This window comes from Solanum stenotomum, chromosome 4, assembly GCF_019186545.1.
Source record: "Solanum stenotomum isolate F172 chromosome 4, ASM1918654v1, whole genome shotgun sequence".
Classification (NCBI taxonomy): Eukaryota; Viridiplantae; Streptophyta; class Magnoliopsida; order Solanales; family Solanaceae; genus Solanum; species Solanum stenotomum.
This window is the reverse complement of record NC_064285.1, coordinates 56,512,098-56,533,633: the sequence shown is the minus strand read 5'-3', so window position 1 is coordinate 56,533,633 and position 21,536 is coordinate 56,512,098. Positions and strand designations below refer to the sequence as shown.

General features: G+C 36.5%; 1 protein-coding gene across 1 annotated transcript in view; it reads left to right on the top strand.

Moving 5' to 3' along the window:
- Nucleotides 1–21,536, top strand: part of LOC125861575 (valine--tRNA ligase, chloroplastic/mitochondrial 2) — a 46,252-nt gene that overhangs the window by 13,720 nt on the left and 10,996 nt on the right. The window contains exons 13-24 of the mRNA XM_049541438.1: nt 3,571–3,646; nt 7,753–7,836; nt 8,906–9,054; nt 9,144–9,261; nt 9,373–9,489; nt 10,152–10,372; nt 11,094–11,183; nt 19,395–19,506; nt 20,174–20,284; nt 20,395–20,532; nt 21,292–21,342; nt 21,420–21,532. Coding sequence (XP_049397395.1) covers nt 3,571–3,646; nt 7,753–7,836; nt 8,906–9,054; nt 9,144–9,261; nt 9,373–9,489; nt 10,152–10,372; nt 11,094–11,183; nt 19,395–19,506; nt 20,174–20,284; nt 20,395–20,532; nt 21,292–21,342; nt 21,420–21,532 — 1,380 coding nt within the window. The remainder of the gene's footprint in view (nt 1–3,570; nt 3,647–7,752; nt 7,837–8,905; nt 9,055–9,143; nt 9,262–9,372; nt 9,490–10,151; nt 10,373–11,093; nt 11,184–19,394; nt 19,507–20,173; nt 20,285–20,394; nt 20,533–21,291; nt 21,343–21,419; nt 21,533–21,536) is intronic.

The window sequence follows — 21,536 nt, the reverse complement described above, 5'->3', positions numbered from 1 at the left end:
GCTTGATATTCATTATCTCAGTCATGGGATCTGAGTACTCAACTCCAAATCTGTCCGCCAAAGCATATACATATTCTTCCCAACTAGGAGGAGGTGTCTGACCTCTGTTTCTCATGTATCCTTGATGCCATTGCAATGCATCTCCATCAAAATGAATGGCCACTAGTTTCATTCTCTGATGGATAGGTATCTCTTCCATAGAGAAAAATTGCTCCACCTTATACAACCAAGTTCTTAGGTCCTCTCCATTAAACTTTGGGAACTCTATTTTGGTATATTTGGTAAAAGTAGGCAGGGGAATATTGGAATGAAAATTGTTTTTGTGAGGGGCAAAAGGCATGGGTTGAAATTGTTGAGTCATGGGATGTGTATGACAAACAAAAAGAGCATGGTGGTAAATTGGTTGTGGAATTTGAGTGTTCTGAGCATAGGACTGATTTTGTCTGTATGATGTGGTGGTGTTTGGTACATGAGAAAATGGGGTTTGAAGATGTGGCTTAGGAAATTGGAGTGCTGGTGTGGGTGAGAATTGAGAAGGAAACACAGGTATGGGGACAGTTTGGGTCTGGAAAGGGGAAGGGTGGCTTAAGGGATTTTGAGCAGTCTGAATATAGGATGTGTGAGTGGGTACGCTAGAGGAAGCTGGTATGGTTGATACCGGCAGGGGTGGAACTTGAATTTGCTGACTTGGGTGAATATAAAGTGAAGGTTGTCTTACTGGATGTGAGGGTGAAGAATTTCCCAATCGTGAGGAAGAATTTTCCAAACGCAGTGGCAAATCTGAAGGTGAGTATAGCTCCTCCTCCAGCTGGATCACACTCTTATCTCTTTTTGGTCTCCTTCCACTATGTACAGCTTCACTAAGCTCTTTCAGGGATTTCTCTTGATTCCTGGCTGCCATTTCTTGATTAGCTTCTAGTTGGTCCTGTCTGCTGGCAAAATTGGCCATGTCGAGTGACATATTTTCCAGTACACTTAGTACTTCTTGTATCTCATTCACCATCGAGCTTTCCACAGAGCCAGAAAAGAGCTCTGATACCACTGATACTAATATCACTTAGGAGCCAAGAAAAAGAAGAAGAGTAGCTAAAAAGAAGGAAATTCTAGAGCAAGTAAATAAGCAATTCTTTCATAACTTGGAAAAGAGAGAAGCAATACAATATATAGGATGGGGACCAGTGGGGACCAATCCTGGACACATGTCCTTCTTCCACTCACTACTCTCTGACCTCTGTAACTTGCTCATAATGAAAACTAATTCCTCCTGATAGTAACAAGCATTAGGGGAATGTGTAAATACTAAAACTATATATAAAGATAACTGAGGGGTAGAAACAGAATTATCTTAACTCATGCAACTCATTCCTAACAGAATTAACTGTCTGTTCATACTCTATTTAAAGCTAAGTGTACCACTCCTTAATGCTAGCAATTTCCCTTTGTATCACATTTACTTCTATCAACATGGGAACATCATTACCAATGTTAGGTATTAGCTACTTATTCTTTTGAGATAAGGGTAACTTTGTATTCACTAAAAATTCATCATCCAAGGGATGCTGAATTGGAAACTTACATCCCATAGGGTGGTGGGCACACCCTCAGAAAGACATACAGAATTACAAGTTTCCTATAAAATCAACCATCTCTATGCTTTCCCCTACCAACTCTTGCTTACACCACCAATGTTAGCTACTTATTATCCTCGTTCAAACAACAAGTAGATGCACAACCAATTAAACTTGGTAGAAGGTTTTATGAAATGGCTCTCTTTTGTATAACATTTTCCAGTTAACTTTTCAGAGCCTTATGGTGTAAATGGCTCTCTTCTGTATAACATTTCCGGTAACTATTCCTATTCTAAATAGGATTGTATAAATTTATTCCTATTCTAATAGAATTGTGTAAACCTATTCCTATTCTAATAGGAATGTATAAACCTATTCCTATTCAAACACTCCCCCTCAAGCTAGTGCATACAATTCATGTACTTAGCTTGTTACATATGTAATTAATACGAGGACCAATGAGGGGCTTGGTGAGATATCTGCAAGTTGATCAGTCGACTTCACAAAATTGACCGTCAATCTCAATGTGCTTGTCTTTAAATACATAATGTCAGTCAATCTCAATGTGCTTAATCTTCTCATGAAATACTGAATTGATGCATAATGCCGATAAAACACAGAGTGATAAAATTACAGTGTTGAACTTCCCAAACCAAACTTGCAAAGACTGTTTCAGACCATAGACACATAATCGACATACAAGGCTACTAAACTCCCCCTAGCAACAAAGTGCTCAAAATCTAGTATAAAGTATATGGATCATGTTGGAATCAATAGATGAGTCGATATTAAACAAGTCACCGAAAAACTAGCCAGAACATGCTCATATGCCGGAGTATTAGATTTGATGGCTAAAAGTGGTCATAATCTAAGAAATAAAATTATATGGGTAGGGTCGGAATGATGTCACAACCCAACTAGAAAATAGAAATTATATAGGATAGTTCGAATTGATGGAATGACCCTATTGAAAAAGTGAAATAATATGGGTATGGTCAGAATGATGGCACGACCCTACTGAAAAAGAAAAAATATATGGGTAGGGTTGGATTGATGGCACAACCCTACGCAAATCAAATTTGAGGAGTCACCGGAAAGACGAATGGAACTATGCAAATCAAATCTGAGGAGTCACTAAAAAGACACATGATGCTATGCAACTCAGACTTGAGAAAATAGTTCGAAAAAATCCACGGTACTACACAAATTAAATATGAAAAGTAGTCCGGAGAGATGCACGGTGCTACGCAAATCAGATATGCAAAAAAAGGTAGTCACCAGAGAGATGGCACGATGCTACACAAATTATATATGAAAAAATAGTCACATGAAAGATACATTGTGACCCAACTTTTGCTAACATAATCATTGGCCAGACGGGCAGCATATATGGGTGCCACCCGCCAGCAACGGAAGCTCTTTGATTTTCTACCAAGATCGTAGAGGCTCTGATACCATGTGAGAAATATAAGGAGAGAATATTATTGAATTATTGTTGTGTCTACATTATTACATTGAGATCCTATTTATAGACACTAGAATATAATCCTTTACCAAGTAGGATACTATTTACTATTCCTATTCTAAATTTGATTGTATAAACCTATTCATATTCTAATAGGATTGTGTAAATCTATTCCTATTCTAATAGGAATGTATAAACCTATTCTTATTCTAACAAGGTTTTCACTCCGACACAAGTGAAAAAGCTGTGTTGCTTGATGTATCATTTGCTCACCAAATATAACAAAAGTCGACACACTTTTAAGGTTATTGATAGCGTGCTTTTCAATTTATAACTGCTTGCTGTGAACCTTAATTGTAGTTGAAATTTTAATTTCTTATCAGCCAAGCTCTGTGCTTATTTTCTTTACTCTTGGGCTTCGGCGCTGTAGCTTATAAAAGGCTTATCCTGTTAGTTGCCTTACTACAAATGTAATTTTTTTTGTCAATGTTCTAATTTGGTTATCTAATTATTTTTTCTTAAAATTTGTTGGGGCAGGAGTGACTTTTTGACAATTGCAACCACACGCCCAGAGACTTTATTTGGTGATACTGCCATTGCTGTTAATCCTCAGGTATATCTCCCTAGACTTTATCCATTCAAAATAGGTTATTTCAAAAGAGAGAATTTTTTTATATGACAATATTTGGTTGAATATGGGGTTTTAACAAGTTAATTTGATTTATATATTAGAAGAAAATATTTATCAAGAAAAATATATATTAGAAGAAAATATTAAAGGCACGTGCTTCATAGAGAAAACATTACATGTTTAAAATTTGGCAATCTCGATTATCAAAATAATAGAACATCCAAAATTTTAGATTAATTTGATTTGTATATAATTTTCACAACTTCCAAGAAAAAAAAGATCTCAGTTATCAAATTACAGTTTAATGAGTTTTGATTTCTTGGAAGTTGTGAAAGTTATATACAAATCAAATGGTGTCTATAATTTTGGATGTTCTAAAAATGGGTAGTGTCATATAAATTGAGATGGAAGGTGTATTAGTTTTGGTCAACCTCGTTTTGTCTAAATGACCTTCATATTCCTAATTTGGGAAGTAGCGTATTCAGTATTAATGAGATTATTGCATTGGTGATATAGCCGATATTTTAGTTTATAAGGTGGAGTAGTTACCTACCACTTATCTATGCCTACCACTAGGGGACAAAAAGAATGATCATAAGTTGTGGCAAAGAGTCCCGGATAGGTGTAGCAGTAAATTAGTTCCATGGAAAAGACAATACCTGCCATTTGGAGGAAGACTCACAATGGTTTAACAGTGTGTTGAATGGTATCCCTACTTATTCAGTCTGTCTTCAAAATGCCAGTAGCCGTGGCAAAAGTTTGAAGTCGAGGAATTAATTCTTTATGGGAAGGTAATGTTGAAACTAGGAAATTCCATTTGGTTAAATGGATGGTGAAAGAAGAAAAAGAAGGGGGCTCGGGTGTCAGGAACTTGAGGTCGCATAAGAAGAGTTTATTGTTTAAATAATTTTTGTGAGAAATGTAGGAGAAAAATATTGTTGAATTGTGTATCTACATTTAGTGGGTGGTTACAAAAATGTAAAACAATGTTTAGCTTGTCTGTAGGCGATTAGAGAAGAAGTAAGGGCTTATATGTAGTAATCCGAAATTTCAAGTGAGGCAGCCAAAATAATATGTTAATATTGATGATGATGATGATATAGATGAATATGCTGAAATGATGCCTCCCTCCAAAACTCCAAAGGTATCTTCTAGTGGAGGTGCAATACCACCGCGCGGAATGTGACGAAAGGCCCTATGAATCTCTATTTTCCACAAAAATCAACACAAAAAGGAGGCTTTGAAAAAGGAGCAGGAATTGATGAAACCAAGAAAATTCTACGAGAGCGTGCGGTAAGTGCTTTTGCAATATGGATGTACGATGTGGGGCTCCCTTTTAATTGTGTCAATTACAAATTATTTGATAAGTTTATTGAGACAGTAGGACAACGTGACCCCGGAAGATGCACGGTGCTACGCAAATCGAATATGAGAAAGTAGTGATTGGAAAGATGGCATGGGCCTACACAAATCGAATATGAGAAAGTAGTCACCGGAAAGATGGCATGATACTACCCAAATTAGATATAATAAAGTAGTCACCGGAAAGATGGCACTATGCTATGCAAAGTGAATATGAGTAAGTAGTAGTGTTTTGGACGGCGAAAGGCGACAAATGGTGACAAGGGCCTGCCTTGCCACGCGGCGAGGCGCTCGCATTTTTGAATCAAGGTGCCGCCACATTGGAATGAAGGAGGCTTCATTCCGGGGTCATGTTGTCCTACTGTCTCAATAAACTTATCAAATGATTTGTAATTGACATAGGGAGCCCCGCATCGTACATCCATATTGCAAAAGCACTTACCGCACGCTCTCTTAGAATTTTCTTGGTTTCATCAATTCCTGCTCCCTTTTCAAAGCCTCCTTTTTGTGTTGATTTTTGTGGAAAATAGAGATCCATAGGGCCTTTTGTCACATTCCGCGCGGTGGATGATGCACCCCCACTAGAAGATATCTTTGGAGTTTTGGAGGGAGGCATTATGTCAGCATATTCATCCATATCATCATCATCATCAATATTATTCTTCTGGCTGCCTCACTTGAAATTTCGGATTACTAGAGATTTTCTTTTCCATATAAGTCCTTACTTCTTCTCTAATCTCCGACGGACAAGCTGAACATTGTTTTACATTTTTGTAACCACCCATTAAATGTTGCTTGTGTCGAGTAATACCACCATTAAAAGTACTCCCACAAAAATTACATTTAACTGAATCTATCGTTGATTCTTGAGTACCATAATTCCATCCAATATCCCTCTTTTTGCTAGCATCCGACGCCATTGAATTCACTATTTATGGACAAATAAATACTATATTAATAATTACTATAATTATAGAAGAATTAATTTTGTTTTAAAAAAAATAATAGACATCAAGCAGTAGCCTTCAACAGTGACTGTGAACAACAAAAACAGAGGAAAAAAAACAGAGCAGCGAGCACTACTGAGCAGTCAGCACTACTGATTCACAAATCTTTTTTTTTGAGAAGGCAGCTGTTCAGATTCACAAGAAACTGAAGAGAAGAAAATAAGAGAAGAAGAGGACTGAAGAGAAGAAACGAAGAAAAAAAGAGAAGAAGAAGAGAACTAAAGAAGAAGAAGAACAACTGAAAAGAAGAAGAAAAAAAAGAGGTCATACCTGGCAGCAACTCACGCGACTAAAGGAGAAGAAGAGATCACGAGGAGAAGAAACGCGACTGATGAGAGTTTGGAAATAGGAAAAGACCCTAATTTTGACTAATATAAACAAAAAGTCGCCGCCATTGACATCGCCATCTTGGCGCCTTACGTCGCCTATTTGATATCGCCTCGCCACACTGTAAAATGGCGTGAAAGTCTCACCTCGCCTGGTAAGTAGTCACAAGAAATATGACATTGTGCTGCGCAAATTGGATATGCGAATGTAGTCACCTCAAAGATGCATGGTGCTACTTTCTTTGTCCCGGATGCTTCTATCACACGCCGAGCCTATACCCTGGGTGTGGCCGGCACCCAGAACCATTACTGGTCCTGAGCGAACTCTTGGCCTGGCTTACTACTGAGCGGAAGAATAAACACTTATATGGAAGCTTTAGAGATGAGCATTCAGAACATCGAAACATACTTTATGAAAAATCTGAAATGTGAATATGGATAACAATAATAATGTTTAAACATTTGATGATCAAAGACTTAACTGGCTCACTAACTTGCCTATGGTACCGAAAAGTGGTATGAGATCCATAATATGGAGTGAATGGAGATTTAGTAGTGTCCAGTACTTCAGTTGAAATTTTTTCTTTGCTAATGGTTAGCCTTAACAATATTTGAGACATTGAAATGTTGAGCTAACTTGGAGAAGGAGCCAGTCCATCAGTTTGAGGAAAATCTAGTGACAAAGTTAATGATTAGACATGACATGGATCGAATTATTCTTGAAAGAACCAGCCTTTTGGTTTATCCTCTATGCCTTTTGGTTTGATAAGTACATGCCTTATTTGGAAGGCATAGAAAAGGTCTGGTAGGCCTCAACCCAAATTGATTTAAGCCTTGGAGGATGAATGCCGTTTAAGTGCGTTATGATGGAAGTTTATGTTGAGCCAAATAAGTCTGCCTTACCTCGGTTTGGGATTAAACTATACTAATGCATGCTTGAATCCTTAAAATTCATGCTTGTGAGTACTGAGTATCCCAAACATTGTGTGCTGTCTCACTAATTGTTTGGGTTGTGATAGTTTGTAGATTGAGTTTCCCATTCACGAATATTGCGTCATAAGATTTCACTTCCTCCACACGATTTAATTATTTGAGAATGATGAAATTTTTTGCTTATCTGTGCCCTTAATATGTCCATCCACACATTTCTATGTGCTGGCCAAATGATTCACTGTGAAAGAAAAATAAACAGAAGGAATATTTTGCTTACTGTCTATCATGTCAAATTGTATGCCTTCATGTTTCTATGAAGATTTTAACTCAACAGAAGTTGGTAGTTTTTATTGTTTCTTGTATTACTGTTCTCTATTGATAGCTTTAAATGATTTGCAGAGAAAATGGAATCCCTTTGCATTGAATCTGCAGTTGATATATTGTTGATGCTGTTTTGCAGGATGAACGTTATGCTAAGTATATAGGAAAGCAGGCTATTGTGCCATTGACATTTGGTCGCCATGTGCCAATTATCTCTGATAAGGTAGGGAAAGTTTCTGTTTCTGTAGTCAGACTTTGGGCAAGATGACTTTTCTTAGAGCTGCAAGTATATGAAGTGATATCTAATGGTAGGTGAATTGTCACCTAGAGGAATGAGTCACAGAGTAGTAATCTAGTCAACCTATACATAGCAACTGTTTTTCTTAAATTTGACTCAGGAACTGATGCCAGACCCATACAAGTGGCTTTACTCCTTTGACCATTTCTCATGTTAATTCTTTCTCGCCTATTCTGCTATCTGCTCTCCTCCATGTTTACCATTCCTGTACTTCTATTTGGATGCCTACAAGTCATACAAAGTATGATGGCTTGTGTTAGAGTATTCATTTTGTCACCAGTTGCACAATAGTTTCCAGAAGGGTTTATAATGTCCTGGATACTTCCACTTGTTGTCTTAAAGTGTTGGGTTAGATAATCAGATTCTTTCCAATGGTATCAGGACTGGATTTCAGTAAGCCTGTAATCTTTCCTACCTGTTCTGTTGCTTTGTGCTTCCTCTCTTAACTCAACCTATTGAGCCATTAACTCTACTCCAGACATACCCTGTAGCTTGCTGAGCATTCTCTTTCTGCATTAGGCTCACTCTTCAACTTATTGAGCTTACTCTCCTTCAGGCCCCTTTCTTATTCTGATGAGTCTACCTGATGAGTCCACTCAATCTGGAGCAGTCTGCAGTCTGCTCCAGGCCCGCTCTTCCTGTTGAACTTCTTCGAACTTTTTAAAAGGAAAAAAAAGGAAGAAAAAGGCCTTCAGTTCACATGTAACCCTGGAACGCGGTTACATGTACGTGAGGACGTTAGAGAACCTATCTCACATTGGTTGTATAATGGTTTCTAAAGGACTTTATATGTCCTGGGTTTAGATTATTTCACTGCTTAGCTCTTTCAGTGTAGATGGTTTAAATGCCCGGGTGGGAAATTTTTCCTGTAAAAGTGAAGAATATTTTGATAATTAACTATACATTTTTTATGTTCAAACATGAGTTTGCAGTTTCAAGATTGTAAGGTTGTCATTGTCAAAGGTAAATTTAGCTGATGCATGATTTCTAACAGTATGTCGACAAAGACTTTGGAACTGGTGTATTGAAGATAAGTCCTGGACATGATCACAATGATTACCTCCTCGCTCGCAAGCTTGGTCTTCCTATACTTAATGTGATGAATAAAGACGGGACTCTAAATGAGGTGGCTGGGCTATATGCGTAAGTAATAAGCTACTTCCTATTTGGAGCATTTTTGGCTTTTGAAATATTATAAATTGTTTTTGGATATGATTATTCCACTTGTGCAGTGGCCTTGACCGGTTTGAGGCAAGAAAGAAACTTTGGTCAGATCTCGAGGAGACGGGCTTGGCTGTAAAGAAAGAGACTCACACTTCACGAGTTCCTAGATCCCAGCGTGGTGGAGAAGTGTGACTCTTATGTTCGGTTCTTTATTTTTTTTTGGAAGTGATAAAGAATAAATAATTCCTTTATCTTGGCTTTATTCTCAGTTTACTTCTTTTTTTTTTTTTTTTTCAGATTATAGAACCTCTAGTTAGTAAGCAATGGTTCGTCACAATGGAGCCTCTGGCTGAGAGGGCACTTGAAGCAGTTTCAAATGGAGAATTGAATATTGTGCCCGAAAGATTTGAGAAGGTATGTAAATCATATTGGTAACTGTCTTGCTTCATATGGCTCAACATCATTTACTTTTCAGCTTTTTGTTGTGAACTCTTCTCTGTTTCTACATTCATTGTTTGAGTTTCTTAGGCTTCTAAAAATGCTAGATGATTGCCTCACATTCAACTTGAGGAGTCCTCTGCTTTTCAAGTTCTTTGTAATATTACTGAAGAAAACGTTGTTGCTGAAACTTTTATATCTATTACACTGGGTTTCCGTTAGCTTCTTACTCACCTTTTGCATCTAAGCCTTCTGCAGATTTTTGATTCTATTGGTCATTCTGATCATCAAAAATATTTTATTAGGAGTAATCCAGTAGGTGAAGAGTTTGAGGATGCAGCTGTGGAGTTCTTAAGAATGACAGCACTAGAGCATTACTATAGGTCATATATCAGTATATGAGGCTTAAATACAAGTTCTTGTTGATACTCTTAGCATTAAAGTATACGGGTAGACCAAGTTAAAACGTGTTTTTTTGAAAATGAAACTTTGGTGCATGTTCTGTATGTATTCACTTATATGGTAATCTAGTTTTAGTTGCACCAAAAAATCGAAGCTTGAAAATAGCCTCAATGCCTATTAACCTTGACTGAATTTACTAGGTTTTCATTTGCCTATTTCTCCTGATGCACTTGCAGATATATAAGCACTGGCTCTCTAATATCAAGGATTGGTGTATAAGCAGACAATTGTGGTGGGGACACCGAATACCAGTTTGGTATGTTTCTGGTAAAGACTGTGAAGAAGAATATATTGTTGCTAGGAGTCACAGAGAAGCTCTCACAAAAGCCCAAGAGAAGTATGGGAAAAATGTCGAAATATATCAGGATCCAGATGTTCTTGATACCTGGTTTTCAAGGTTGTTTGTTTAACATGTTTTTCCCCTTAAACTCCACTCGGGTATTTTTCGTATGAAACTATTTGGATATTAATGAATCTAGAATAGAAAATCCATCCTTTTGAACAATGTGGATTTCTATGTTTTGATGCAAATTTACAATTCAAGGCTATGTCTTAGCTATGGCTATCTGTCTCCCATGTGTCTTCAAGGTTTCTGGAATGTTTTCATACTTAAGGTCTAAATTTGCCTATTTGGATTGTTATTCTTGTCTTATTTGTCTCAGAACCCAATATGCCCCACCCAACTTGTGTTCTCATTTTTGATTTTGTTTACATGGTATTGTTGATTTTCCTTTTTCTCTTATATTCTCATTTATCATCTTTGCCTTTCCACATGCTTCAGGCATTCTTTTAACATATTTCCTATTTTCTTTAATCTGATATTTCCTAATTTATCTTTTATCAGTACTACAGTAACTATTTCGCAATAGGACTATTTTGTTTCTTATTTTCTTGTCTGCTACTGTAAAATCTCGATGTTACTCAATTGTTATTTCAATTTTATGCATTTGAAATCATTATTATTGAAATTTTGTACTTAGTTTTTCCCCATTAAACTACGATTTGATAGTATTTTGCTTTCTGGTGTAATAGATTACTGGTAGTCTTCATATGATTTGGTCTATTTTGTTGCTGATTTTTGACTTCCTCTGATTGAAGTCTTTGTTCCTTTCATTTAGTTCATTGTGGCCCTTCAGCACACTTGGATGGCCATATGAGTCAGCAGAGGATTTTAAACGGTTTTATCCAACATCAGTTCTTGAAACTGGGTTTGTACTTACTCCTTTTTCTTTCTTCTTTACTAGTTTATGAACACATGCATTGCACATGTATCGCTTGCTAATTAGTATTAATGTTTTAAAATGATATAGACAATATCAAAGTATGTATGTGATGAAAATCCTTAGAGGAAAATACAAGTACAAATTGAGGAATGATTAACCTATTGGACTGATATTTATTGTCATCGCAAAACATTAACTTCTAAAATTTGTTTTCAAATTATGAACATAAGAATATCCTTTATTTTCAGGAGGTGAAACATGAATTTGGGGAGAAAAAATGTTTCTTTTAGTGCCTTCTTCTAATATCATTGGATCAAAATAGTGAGTGGATGAATAAGCAGAAACAAGGACAACAAATTAATAAGAAGAAAATGTATTCATTTTTCATATTTCTAAGCTAAGATTAAACAAAAGAATTTGCTAAGAAAAGTGCTAATGCTACAACTAATCCATAAATTATGCAAAGAATACAATTTGGGAAAAGAAATTATAAGCATTCTCTTGAAAAACATACCAAAAGTTGGAGACAAAACTAACTTAACAACTTTCGAATACATGAAATTAAATAGCACCTCGTCGTCTTCACAATGCTTATCTTTTTAATTGTTTTTGTAGCCTAGTATGTTTAAAGATTATGGTTGGTACAATTTGTTCACCAAACCTTGCTTGTGTGATACCTCATATTCCGCTATACTTCGAACTCACTCAACGATTCTAAATCACACTTGAGGTTTTTTGGGAGGAAGAATAAGCATAGAAAACTTAGAAAATTTGTAGTTTAAAAATGAGTAGAAACTCCACTATTTATAGCCAACAAATTGTAGTATGAACAGGTGCTTTTGTGCCTTTTTAGAAAAGTCAGAACCTTTCTGAAAAGTCACAACCCTTCGGAAAAGTCACAACCCTTCGGAAAAGTCACAACTCTTTGAAAGAGTCACAACCCTTCAAAAAGTCGCAACTTATCGAAAATCACAACCCTTTAGTGTGAAAAGGTGTCGGCATTTAATATAATATAAATATAAAATATAGAAGATATACTAAATTGAGTGTTTTTGGTTGGAGGTATTATAGTAATTTAACATTCAAATTAGGGAGTTCATACTTTTAAGGTAGTAAGTATAAGTATAGACGATATAGATAGATTGTTTCAGGAGTTGGTTCAAGGGTTAGCATTCTTCAAATCTTTTGCATCTCCTAATGGATGAGTTAGTTACCATTTGATCTCCCATAGTTCAGTGTATAATCCCCCCAAACTTTCTTGCACATCTTTCCTCTTCCTATCTTGCGCTGCACAGTGTTGAATCTTCCCTGCTTTCTTCCCCTCAGTCACATTGATACTAGAAAATAGAAATGTGAATATAAGAAGACCTATGTTACTGTAATATGCCTGAGGTTCAGAAATGATAAATATGCTTGAGAAATAACTAAAAAGTAGACCCTCCTAATACTGCTATTGACAATAGCCCAAAAATTCAAAGCTTAGTGATGATAGAAATTTCACCCACCTTTATTTGCTGTGAATGACATATAATTATGTTTTTTACTGTTAATTTTCCATTTTGATTTGCTATTACTGCATCATAAAATTTTATAATATGAATTATATGTAATGAAGTGATTTATTTGTTAAAAACTTGTCAGGTTTATGGTAGAAATTTGAATTTCTTTTCTTTCTGACATTGCTGATTTGAGCTTTTGATAGAATTAGGGATGCTGATATCAATATACCTTCTAGGCTCAATTTCATATTAAATTATCTTGTTCCTCGCAATTATTCTAAGTCCATCTAGCAATCAAGATGGAAAAACAATGGAAGTATGCTGTCCATTTAACAAACCTATTGATGGAAATTTGCAACTTCATGTGGTGTAAAAAAAGGAGGAAAAACAAAGGCCCATGTATTATTTATCATCTTAGTTTATGCCAGTGTTGATATATTATCACTTGGGTCTTGAGTTTGATATGGTGCCTTCTTTCCTATTTGAAGATGTTTAGTGCCTTGAAAGAGAAGTACATAGGTTCCCTCCAGCAAAAGTTAGGTGAGGTAACCTAATTTTAGTACCATGGTTAGTTGATAAACTCTTGAACTTCTGTTACATTTACATGAAAATGGGGCCAACTGTGGAGAGGCTTTTTGATGAATTCAAATTAGAAGTGACCCTATATTATGTGATGCAATACACACACACACACACACACACACACAAGAATATAAGTGCATTTCAGCTCATAAAGTACTATGAATATGCACCATGAACTTGTAATGGACTGCACAGCTAATTCATAATGGTATAGTTGTTGCTAACAACAAAACAACAACATACCTAGTGAAATCCCACTAGGTGGTGTCTGGGAAGGGTAGAGTGTACGCAGACCTTACCACTACCTCGTGGAGGTAGAGAGGCTGTTTCCGGGAGACCCTGAGCTCAAGAACATCAAATCTAAGTGACAGGAGAGATATATATAAAACATAACAACCAATACAAAAGATAGTGTATAATCAACAAATGAGACAATAACATCAAGAAAGTAGTGTGAGGAGTGAAACGCAGTAAACATCATAAGGCTAGGACTACTCCAAACGCTAACAACCCATACCCTCGCAAGGGAAGACAACACGCTAACCCTACTAACCTTCAACCTTAATACGCGACCTCCACTCCTTCCTATCTAGAGTCATGTCCTCGGTAATGTGAAGCATAGCCAAGTCTTGTCTAATCACCTCTTCCCAATACTTCTTGGGCCTACCTCTACCCCTCCGCGTACTCTCTACCACCATTACCTCGCACCTCCTCACTGGGGTGTCTACGCTCCGTCTCTTCACATGTCCAAACCATCTCAGTCTCGCTTCCCTCAGCTTGTCCACCACAGAGGCCACTCCCACCTTCTCCCGGATAACCTCATTCCTAATCTTGTCGCTCCTAGTGTGCCCACACATCCATCTCAACATCCTCATCTCCCCAACATGCATTTTTTGAACATGTGCGTTCTTGACTACCTCTGTCTAATTAACTGGACCTTGTCAATAGCTTCTTGTACTAAGTCTGGTCCCAATATATTAGCCTCTCCAACTTCAAACCATCCTATAGGAGAACGACAACACCTACCATACAAGTCTTCGTATGGTGCCATCTGAATGCTTGGCTGGAAGGTGTTGTAGGAAAATTCAGCTAAAGGTAGGTAAGTATCCCAACTACCTCCAAAATCAAGGATGCAATCTCTCAACATATCCTCCAAAAATTGTATAGTACGCTCAATCTGCCCGTCTGTCTGCGGATGAAATGCAGTACTAAGATCTACTCGTGTGCCCCAATGCTTCTTGGAAAGATCTCCAAAAGCGTGAAGTAAATTGTGACCCTCTATCAAAGATGATATATTGGAACACCGTGAAGTCTGACAATTTCATTCATTAATATTGTGCATATTTCACTCCACCAGGTGCAGTCTTTACTGGCAAGAAGTGTGCTGATTTTGTTAGTCGGTTCACAATTATCCACACAGAATCATAACCTCTAAGGGTTTGTGGTAGCCCGATCACAAAATCCATAGTAATGCTTTCCCATTTTCACTCTGGAATTAGAATCTGCTGTAGTGATCATGTGGGTTGCAGATGCTCAACTTTTTCCTGCTGACAAGTCAAACAGCTAGAAACAAAGTTCGCAATATCTTTCTTCATACCTTCCCACCAAAACAATTATTTCAGGTCACGATACATCTTAGTGGAGCCAGGGTGTATAGTGTATCTGGAATTGTGAGCTTCCTCAAGAACAACTCGTCTTAACCCATCTGCATTTGGTACACATAACCGGTTACCTAGTCGGAGAATACCATCACATTAAACAGTTATCTTCTTACTTTTACCAACTTGGACCTCATCTCAGTAGTTGCACAATTGCACATCCTCATATTGAGTGGCCTTTATGTGCTTTACTAGTGAAGACTTGGCTTGAACACAAGCCAACAATGTTTGAATTTCCCACACAAAATCTGACACATGTGCCTTCGAGTTTCTAAATATCCTTTGTCAACTCTCTTTTCAGGAGCCATATGTGGCAAACTTCCCATAGATTTTCTGCTCAATGCATCATCCACCTATGTTGCTCGGACTCTTCAAAAATGTCGTCGGATCCTTAAAAAGTAGTGCATTTTGGAGGACCTGACACGCGTGTGGCAACATTTATGGAGAATTCGAGCAACTTAGTCAACCACAACATTAGCCGCACCTGAAGTATTACGAGTAGCCTGGGTAGGTAAAGCTAACTGAGCATAAGCTTGACTGACATTTCTCAGAGATTGAGGGTAGTCCCTGATGCGATGTCCGAGCTGGCACACCAGAAGTGAGTCCGGAAACTAAATGATGGGGAGGAAAGCCAAAATGACTAAAATAATTTCCCAAAATAAAGTTTACAAATTCTACCTTTAACGTATTAATTTAGTGCACTATGTAAGGATTGTCTGACTCCTAAAGTTAAAGTCCGTCAATCGTCCGTATGTTAAACCTTTTCTTTTAAAACAAAATTGATAACATAGGAAATTTGTGCGCTATAGGCATTCTATTCTTTTGCTCAATTGTAAGTTTTGATGTCATGCATACTTAAATTCTTCAAGATATTTTAGTAAGTTATTTCAATTTACACATGAAAGAAGTTTTTTTTATTTTTTATTTCATATTATTAAAAAGATCTGCTTTACAAAATATGTGTATTATCATTTTCTAAGACAATAGAAAATATAAGACTTAACTTATGCTTATGAAAATAATAACCCCTTTGTTTTAATTTAATTGTCTTACTTTTCTCTTTAGAAAATACTTCTTTAATTTATATATTTGGTAATTCTTTATTTCCGATATTCTACAAGACCTTTTTAATACGACAAGATTCAAAATTCATTGTAGTACACCACACAATAAATTAAAGGGGATTTTTTTAAAATTAAAGGGGAAATCACTCCTTATCAATAGTTTTTTCTTTTCCAAAGTTTGAACTCGAGACCTTTAATTAAAAGTGAAGATATCTTATTCATCACATCACACCTTTTGATTCATCCCGCCACAACTCTGTTTTGTGGTACATCGCACACATGAATTTCTCAATTGAGAAATTATTACCACTATTATGGCAGGCAATTTATCATACCTTTTGTTCTTTGCTCTCTTTATTTTTAGTCTGAATCATATATATTGTCAAAGTAAATAATTTTTAGTCCATCAAAGTCATTTTTATTTTTTATCTGTTATAATAGGTAATCTGATTTGTTTTCAAAATTACAAATTTTGCATTCTAAAGAATTTGTAAATATCTTTTGTATGACCTAATAATGTAAAATGATGAAGAATACACTGACATATATAATTGAACGTTTTTTCCCTTTACCAGAGTTGCCATATTTTTGCGCCATCGACAATGCCAAAGGACTTCCCAAACATCTTATATTTGGCTTTCTTTTAGCACTAATTTGCATGAAAAAGTTCTCAAGCACGATGATATTAATTTCTTCAACCTACCAACTTAATGCAATAAAATTAGTAAATATAAATGATTGTATCATTTTTGTTATCAAGAACTCTGGGTGCTTATTATGTTTCTCATCATAACAAATGGAGTATCATTTTTTCAAGTGCTATACTTTGATGTGTACTACCCCTTCAATTTGGCTAAGTAAATGAACTTGTAGCACAAAAAAAGCTGCGGCGAGATGAATACAATTTCTTTATTTTTAATTAGAGGTCTTGAGTTTGAACTTTGAGGAATTTTTTTGATAGAGTGATTTCCCCTTTAATGTATTGTGTTTGATGTACTACAATGTCTGTTGAATCTTATGGTATTATAAAGTTCATGTAGAATATTTTTGTAATTAAAGAATTACCAAATATACATATTAAAGAAGTATTTTTTAAAAAGAAAAATAAGACAATTAAATTAAACCAGAGGGAATATTATTTTTTCTACGCCTAAGCTAAGTTTTATATTTTCATTTGTCTTAGAAAATGATTATACACATATTTTTGTTATGCAGATTATTTTTTAATAATATGAAAAAAAGAACTTATTTCATGTTTAAATTGAAATAACTTACTAAAATATCCTTAAGCATGACAAGACATCAAAACTTACAATTGAACAAAAGAATAGGATGACTATAGCACACAAATTTCCTATGTTATCAACTTTATTTTTTTTAAAGGTTCAAGCGACGGACGGTTGACATACTTTAATTTTAGGTGTCAAACAATTCTTACATAGCGCACTAAATTAGTGCGTTAAAGGTAGAATTTTTAAACTTTGTTTTGGGCCTTTTGGCTTTCCCCCCATCATTTAGGTTCCGGACTCCACCGAAAGTACTCTCTAGTCAAAACACGACATTGACCCACATATGGTCTGCTGCAAGTCTGGAAGATTGGAGCAGTGGCGTACATCTGCATTATTGCATAGAACTATGATGTCCATTTAACAATGATGGTCCCTAGATACCCTGTCTATGATGCGGCCTCTATGCAGACTGTGAATACGAATCTGTCCCTGTCTGAGAACCCTGTTGTTGCTTTCCCTGCTCGGTGATTTGCACTGAAGTCGCCGCCGAAAGATCCCCCTGTCTTGGCCTTCTTACACACATCATAGGCTGCATGTTCCTCAAGACCCTTGTTTTCAATCTTCCTAGCATGATCTGCATCAGAGTAGGTCAAAGTCTTCATCTGTGGGGCTACTGCATTGTATAGATTACCAACCAACACATCAACAAACCTCTGAACTCGAGCTGCTTCACTGTACTCTAAGTAGCATAGCCAACTTACAGAATAATGGCTTGGGTGCTGGCTGAAATAGCAGCAGGTTCTACCAGATTAGTGACTGAAAGTGGCAGGGTGTTGCTGGAGCCATCACTGGAAAGAGGTGTTGTGCAGCCACAGTTACAGAAAAGAGGCACAGTACTCTTTGAACAGTTTGGTGCTGTTGGAACAGTTATCAATAATAGGCAAGAGTATTTTTTGAAAAGAAAATTTTAACTTTATGGCTGCAATCGATATACAGAATCTACTTAGGTCTCTAACTAGAAACTCTCTTCCATATGAGAAATACTAGTTGAGAAGAAAAGAGATGTAATGATTACAAGAGTGAGGTACCATCAACATATTATATTTACCAATGAAGGATATATTAATACTAATTCTAATATTTTTACTTTCACGTACTAATACTTGATATTTTAATATGTTTCGAAATAGTTGTCCTTGATTTTCTCTCTCTCTGTTTCAAGAAAGTTGGTATGTTTCATACTTTTTTCCTTTTTATTTTTTGAGAACTGGTAATTTGTATTCCTCAGCATTAAGGACTATGCTGGCAACCTCCAAAAAGATATCAACAGGAGAAAGAAAAATTATACGCACAAAACACTAATTACAAAGCTCCTAAAAAAAAATCTACCAAAGAGACTGCTTCCTCTGTGTTTGCTTCTTTACACCAGAAATGAAGATTAGCAATGCAGCTCTCCTTAATTTTCTGTATAGAGCTAAATCTATCCTCAAAACACCTTCCATTCCTTTTCTTCCACACTGTTCCACCAAATTCAAGAAGGGACTGCTTTTCACCATCTCTTTTGGGATTTGCTACCCCCTCTCATGATCCAACAGCTCAGGAGATCTGCTGTGTGTTCTGGCATAGTCCACCTGACGCTACTTCAGCCTTAACTGCAACTACATTACGCAAGCCCCGCCGATACCTACCTATAGAGACCATAACCGAGAACTCACCTTGCAGTGCAAAAATAAGTGACTGTTTGTCTCTGCATACTCATCGCAAAGATAGCATCTAGAATCAATCTGGACTCGTCTCCTATGTAAAGCTTCATGTGTTAGACATGTTCTTTTGATCACTAGCCAGGTGAAACATTTAATTTTTGAGCTGACCAGACAGTTCCACACTTCACCCATGGGCCTCTACTGCCTCCAGGTTGCCCCAGGAGTTCCTTCTTATACAACCTATTCTCTGTGAACACCCCATCAGAGCTATATTTCCACCTGATAGTGTCTGGCATTGGAGAAGTGCCTCTGAAATTTTCAATCTTCTTCAACAGACTAACCATCCTGTATATTTCATATTTTTCATGTTACTATCTTTTTAAGACTTGTGGTTTTCAAAATGTAAAAATGCGATATTGCAATAGTCCCTGAATAGTAACAGTTACTTCACTTGGTAACAGGCACGACATACTGTTCTTTTGGGTGGCACGAATGGTGATGATGGGAATTGAGTTAACTGGGACTGTCCCCTTTTCAAATGTTTATCTTCATGGACTAATCCGTGATTCTCAAGTGAGTTCATGTTTTTAAGTTACTGCCTGAAATGTATGTCTTCACTCTTCTTGATGCACTTTTTCTAGATAATTTGTTGATCATTCTGGCTGATTTATTATTCAGTGGAATTACTTGTCCTGTAAATACAATTCCCTTTTATTTTCGGTAAAAAATGTGCACTTGCGTGTTGCAAATTTACATTGGTCGTAAGACGATGCATTCAGTTAATTCATATTTCCCTCCTCTTCACAAGCTACCGTTTCAGCAAGAAGGGTATGTTGTTACCACTTGAATAGAGTAACTTGTGCTGTTTTGGAGGAAAGTTAAGATATTGTTCCTACCTAATTCATTGATTGAAGAGGCCAATTTCTAAGAAAAAAGTTATTTCAGGCCCTGCATTGAGGTTTAAATTTTACACATTTCCCCGAACTTTTGGTTAATCAATCTTTGGACTGATCGGCTCCAAGCATGCAGTTTTTGTTAATGTTATAAATATTTGTGATAATGAGTCGATTTACTGAAATAATTTAATTTGGTTGAACCTGCCCTATCTGCATCTGAGTTGCATCCAGGACACGTCCAGAAACCATCATTAGTTGTGATAAGATCTGGATTTATATCTCCCATTCCATGGTTCATTTCCTGCATATATTGTAGCTTTAAACTTGTCAGGGCTCTGTTTCAGGGCAGAAAAATGTCTAAAACATTGGGAAATGTCATAGATCCCCTTGACACCATTGCAGAGTATGGCACTGATGCTTTGCGTTTCACTCTTGCCTTAGGGACTGCTGGTCAGGTTTGTAATGAGCTCATTTTTAGTCAGTAAACTATAGATAGATATCTTCCTTTTTCTCCAATAGTGTCCACTGGGATGCTTTCATCGGCCAGCTTATGTCTTTGTTATAGGATCTAAATTTGTCCACAGAGAGGTTGTCCTCTAACAAGGCATTCACCAACAAATTGTGGAATGCTGGCAAGTTCGTATTGCGGAATTTGCCTCGTCAAGATGACACTCCTGCTTGGGAAGCCTTACGGGCCCATAAGGTTTGCTTATATGTTTCTTTTTGACAATTTACTTCGAGATCTGTGGTTCAGAAGCAGTTAGGTACTAATGAAATAAAAAGAATGTTTGAAAGAGAAGACATACTTATTAAAAAAGAAAATTTTCTGAAAGAACAGAGATAAGTATTGTGGTATGACAAAATGAAAAATGCATTAAATCAGAGATTGTCATTGTGTCAGATTAATTTTGGTGATCCATATTAACTCTGCCAGATTCAGATTGAGCTTCATGATCAGCATGGGCTTGAAGACTAAAAAGCTTAATCCTGGTTGTTGGCATAACTCTAAAACATGTCGATTTTGTTTCCAGCATAGGCTGGAAACATAGAAATTTTTTGCTGTTAAATAATTTGGTATATACCCGCATCTCTGAATGTTGAAGTCCACTTCTTCGAGAATTCTCAGATCTTCATGGCTTGAGAATTCACATCCTAGAACAAAGTTAATCCAAAAGGATTGTATTCCACCGAAGCCCAATTTTTGTGGTGTTCAAATCGATATCCTTGGTTTCTATATAGACGCTAGAGTGAGAAAATTGGTTTTTTGAAGTACAGTGAAATAACTTCTTCCATATATCTTAGATTGGTAATTTACTGGGAACTTTAGTATTCACATAAAAAATTAGGAGTCATCCCGAGGTTTCTAAGGGTCCAGAGTTGAACTGTGTTTTAATTCCTTATTCCCTGCCAAGAATATATCATTCATAATTCTAATCTATTTCACCATCTACTGTTCTCTCAGTTTGATAATATAGAGTCTGTGCTGAAGCTCCCACTACCTGAATGCTGGGTGGTAAGATGATGTTTTTGATGCTTATTAAGCCCAATATTGCATAGTGGTCCTGTTTTAACTAGTTCTACACCATTCAGGTATCAAAGCTTCATGTACTTGTTGATGAAGTCACTGCAAGTTATGAGAAATTTTTCTTTGGAGATGTTGGAAGAGAAATATATGACTTCTTTTGGTCTGATTTTGCTGATTGGTAT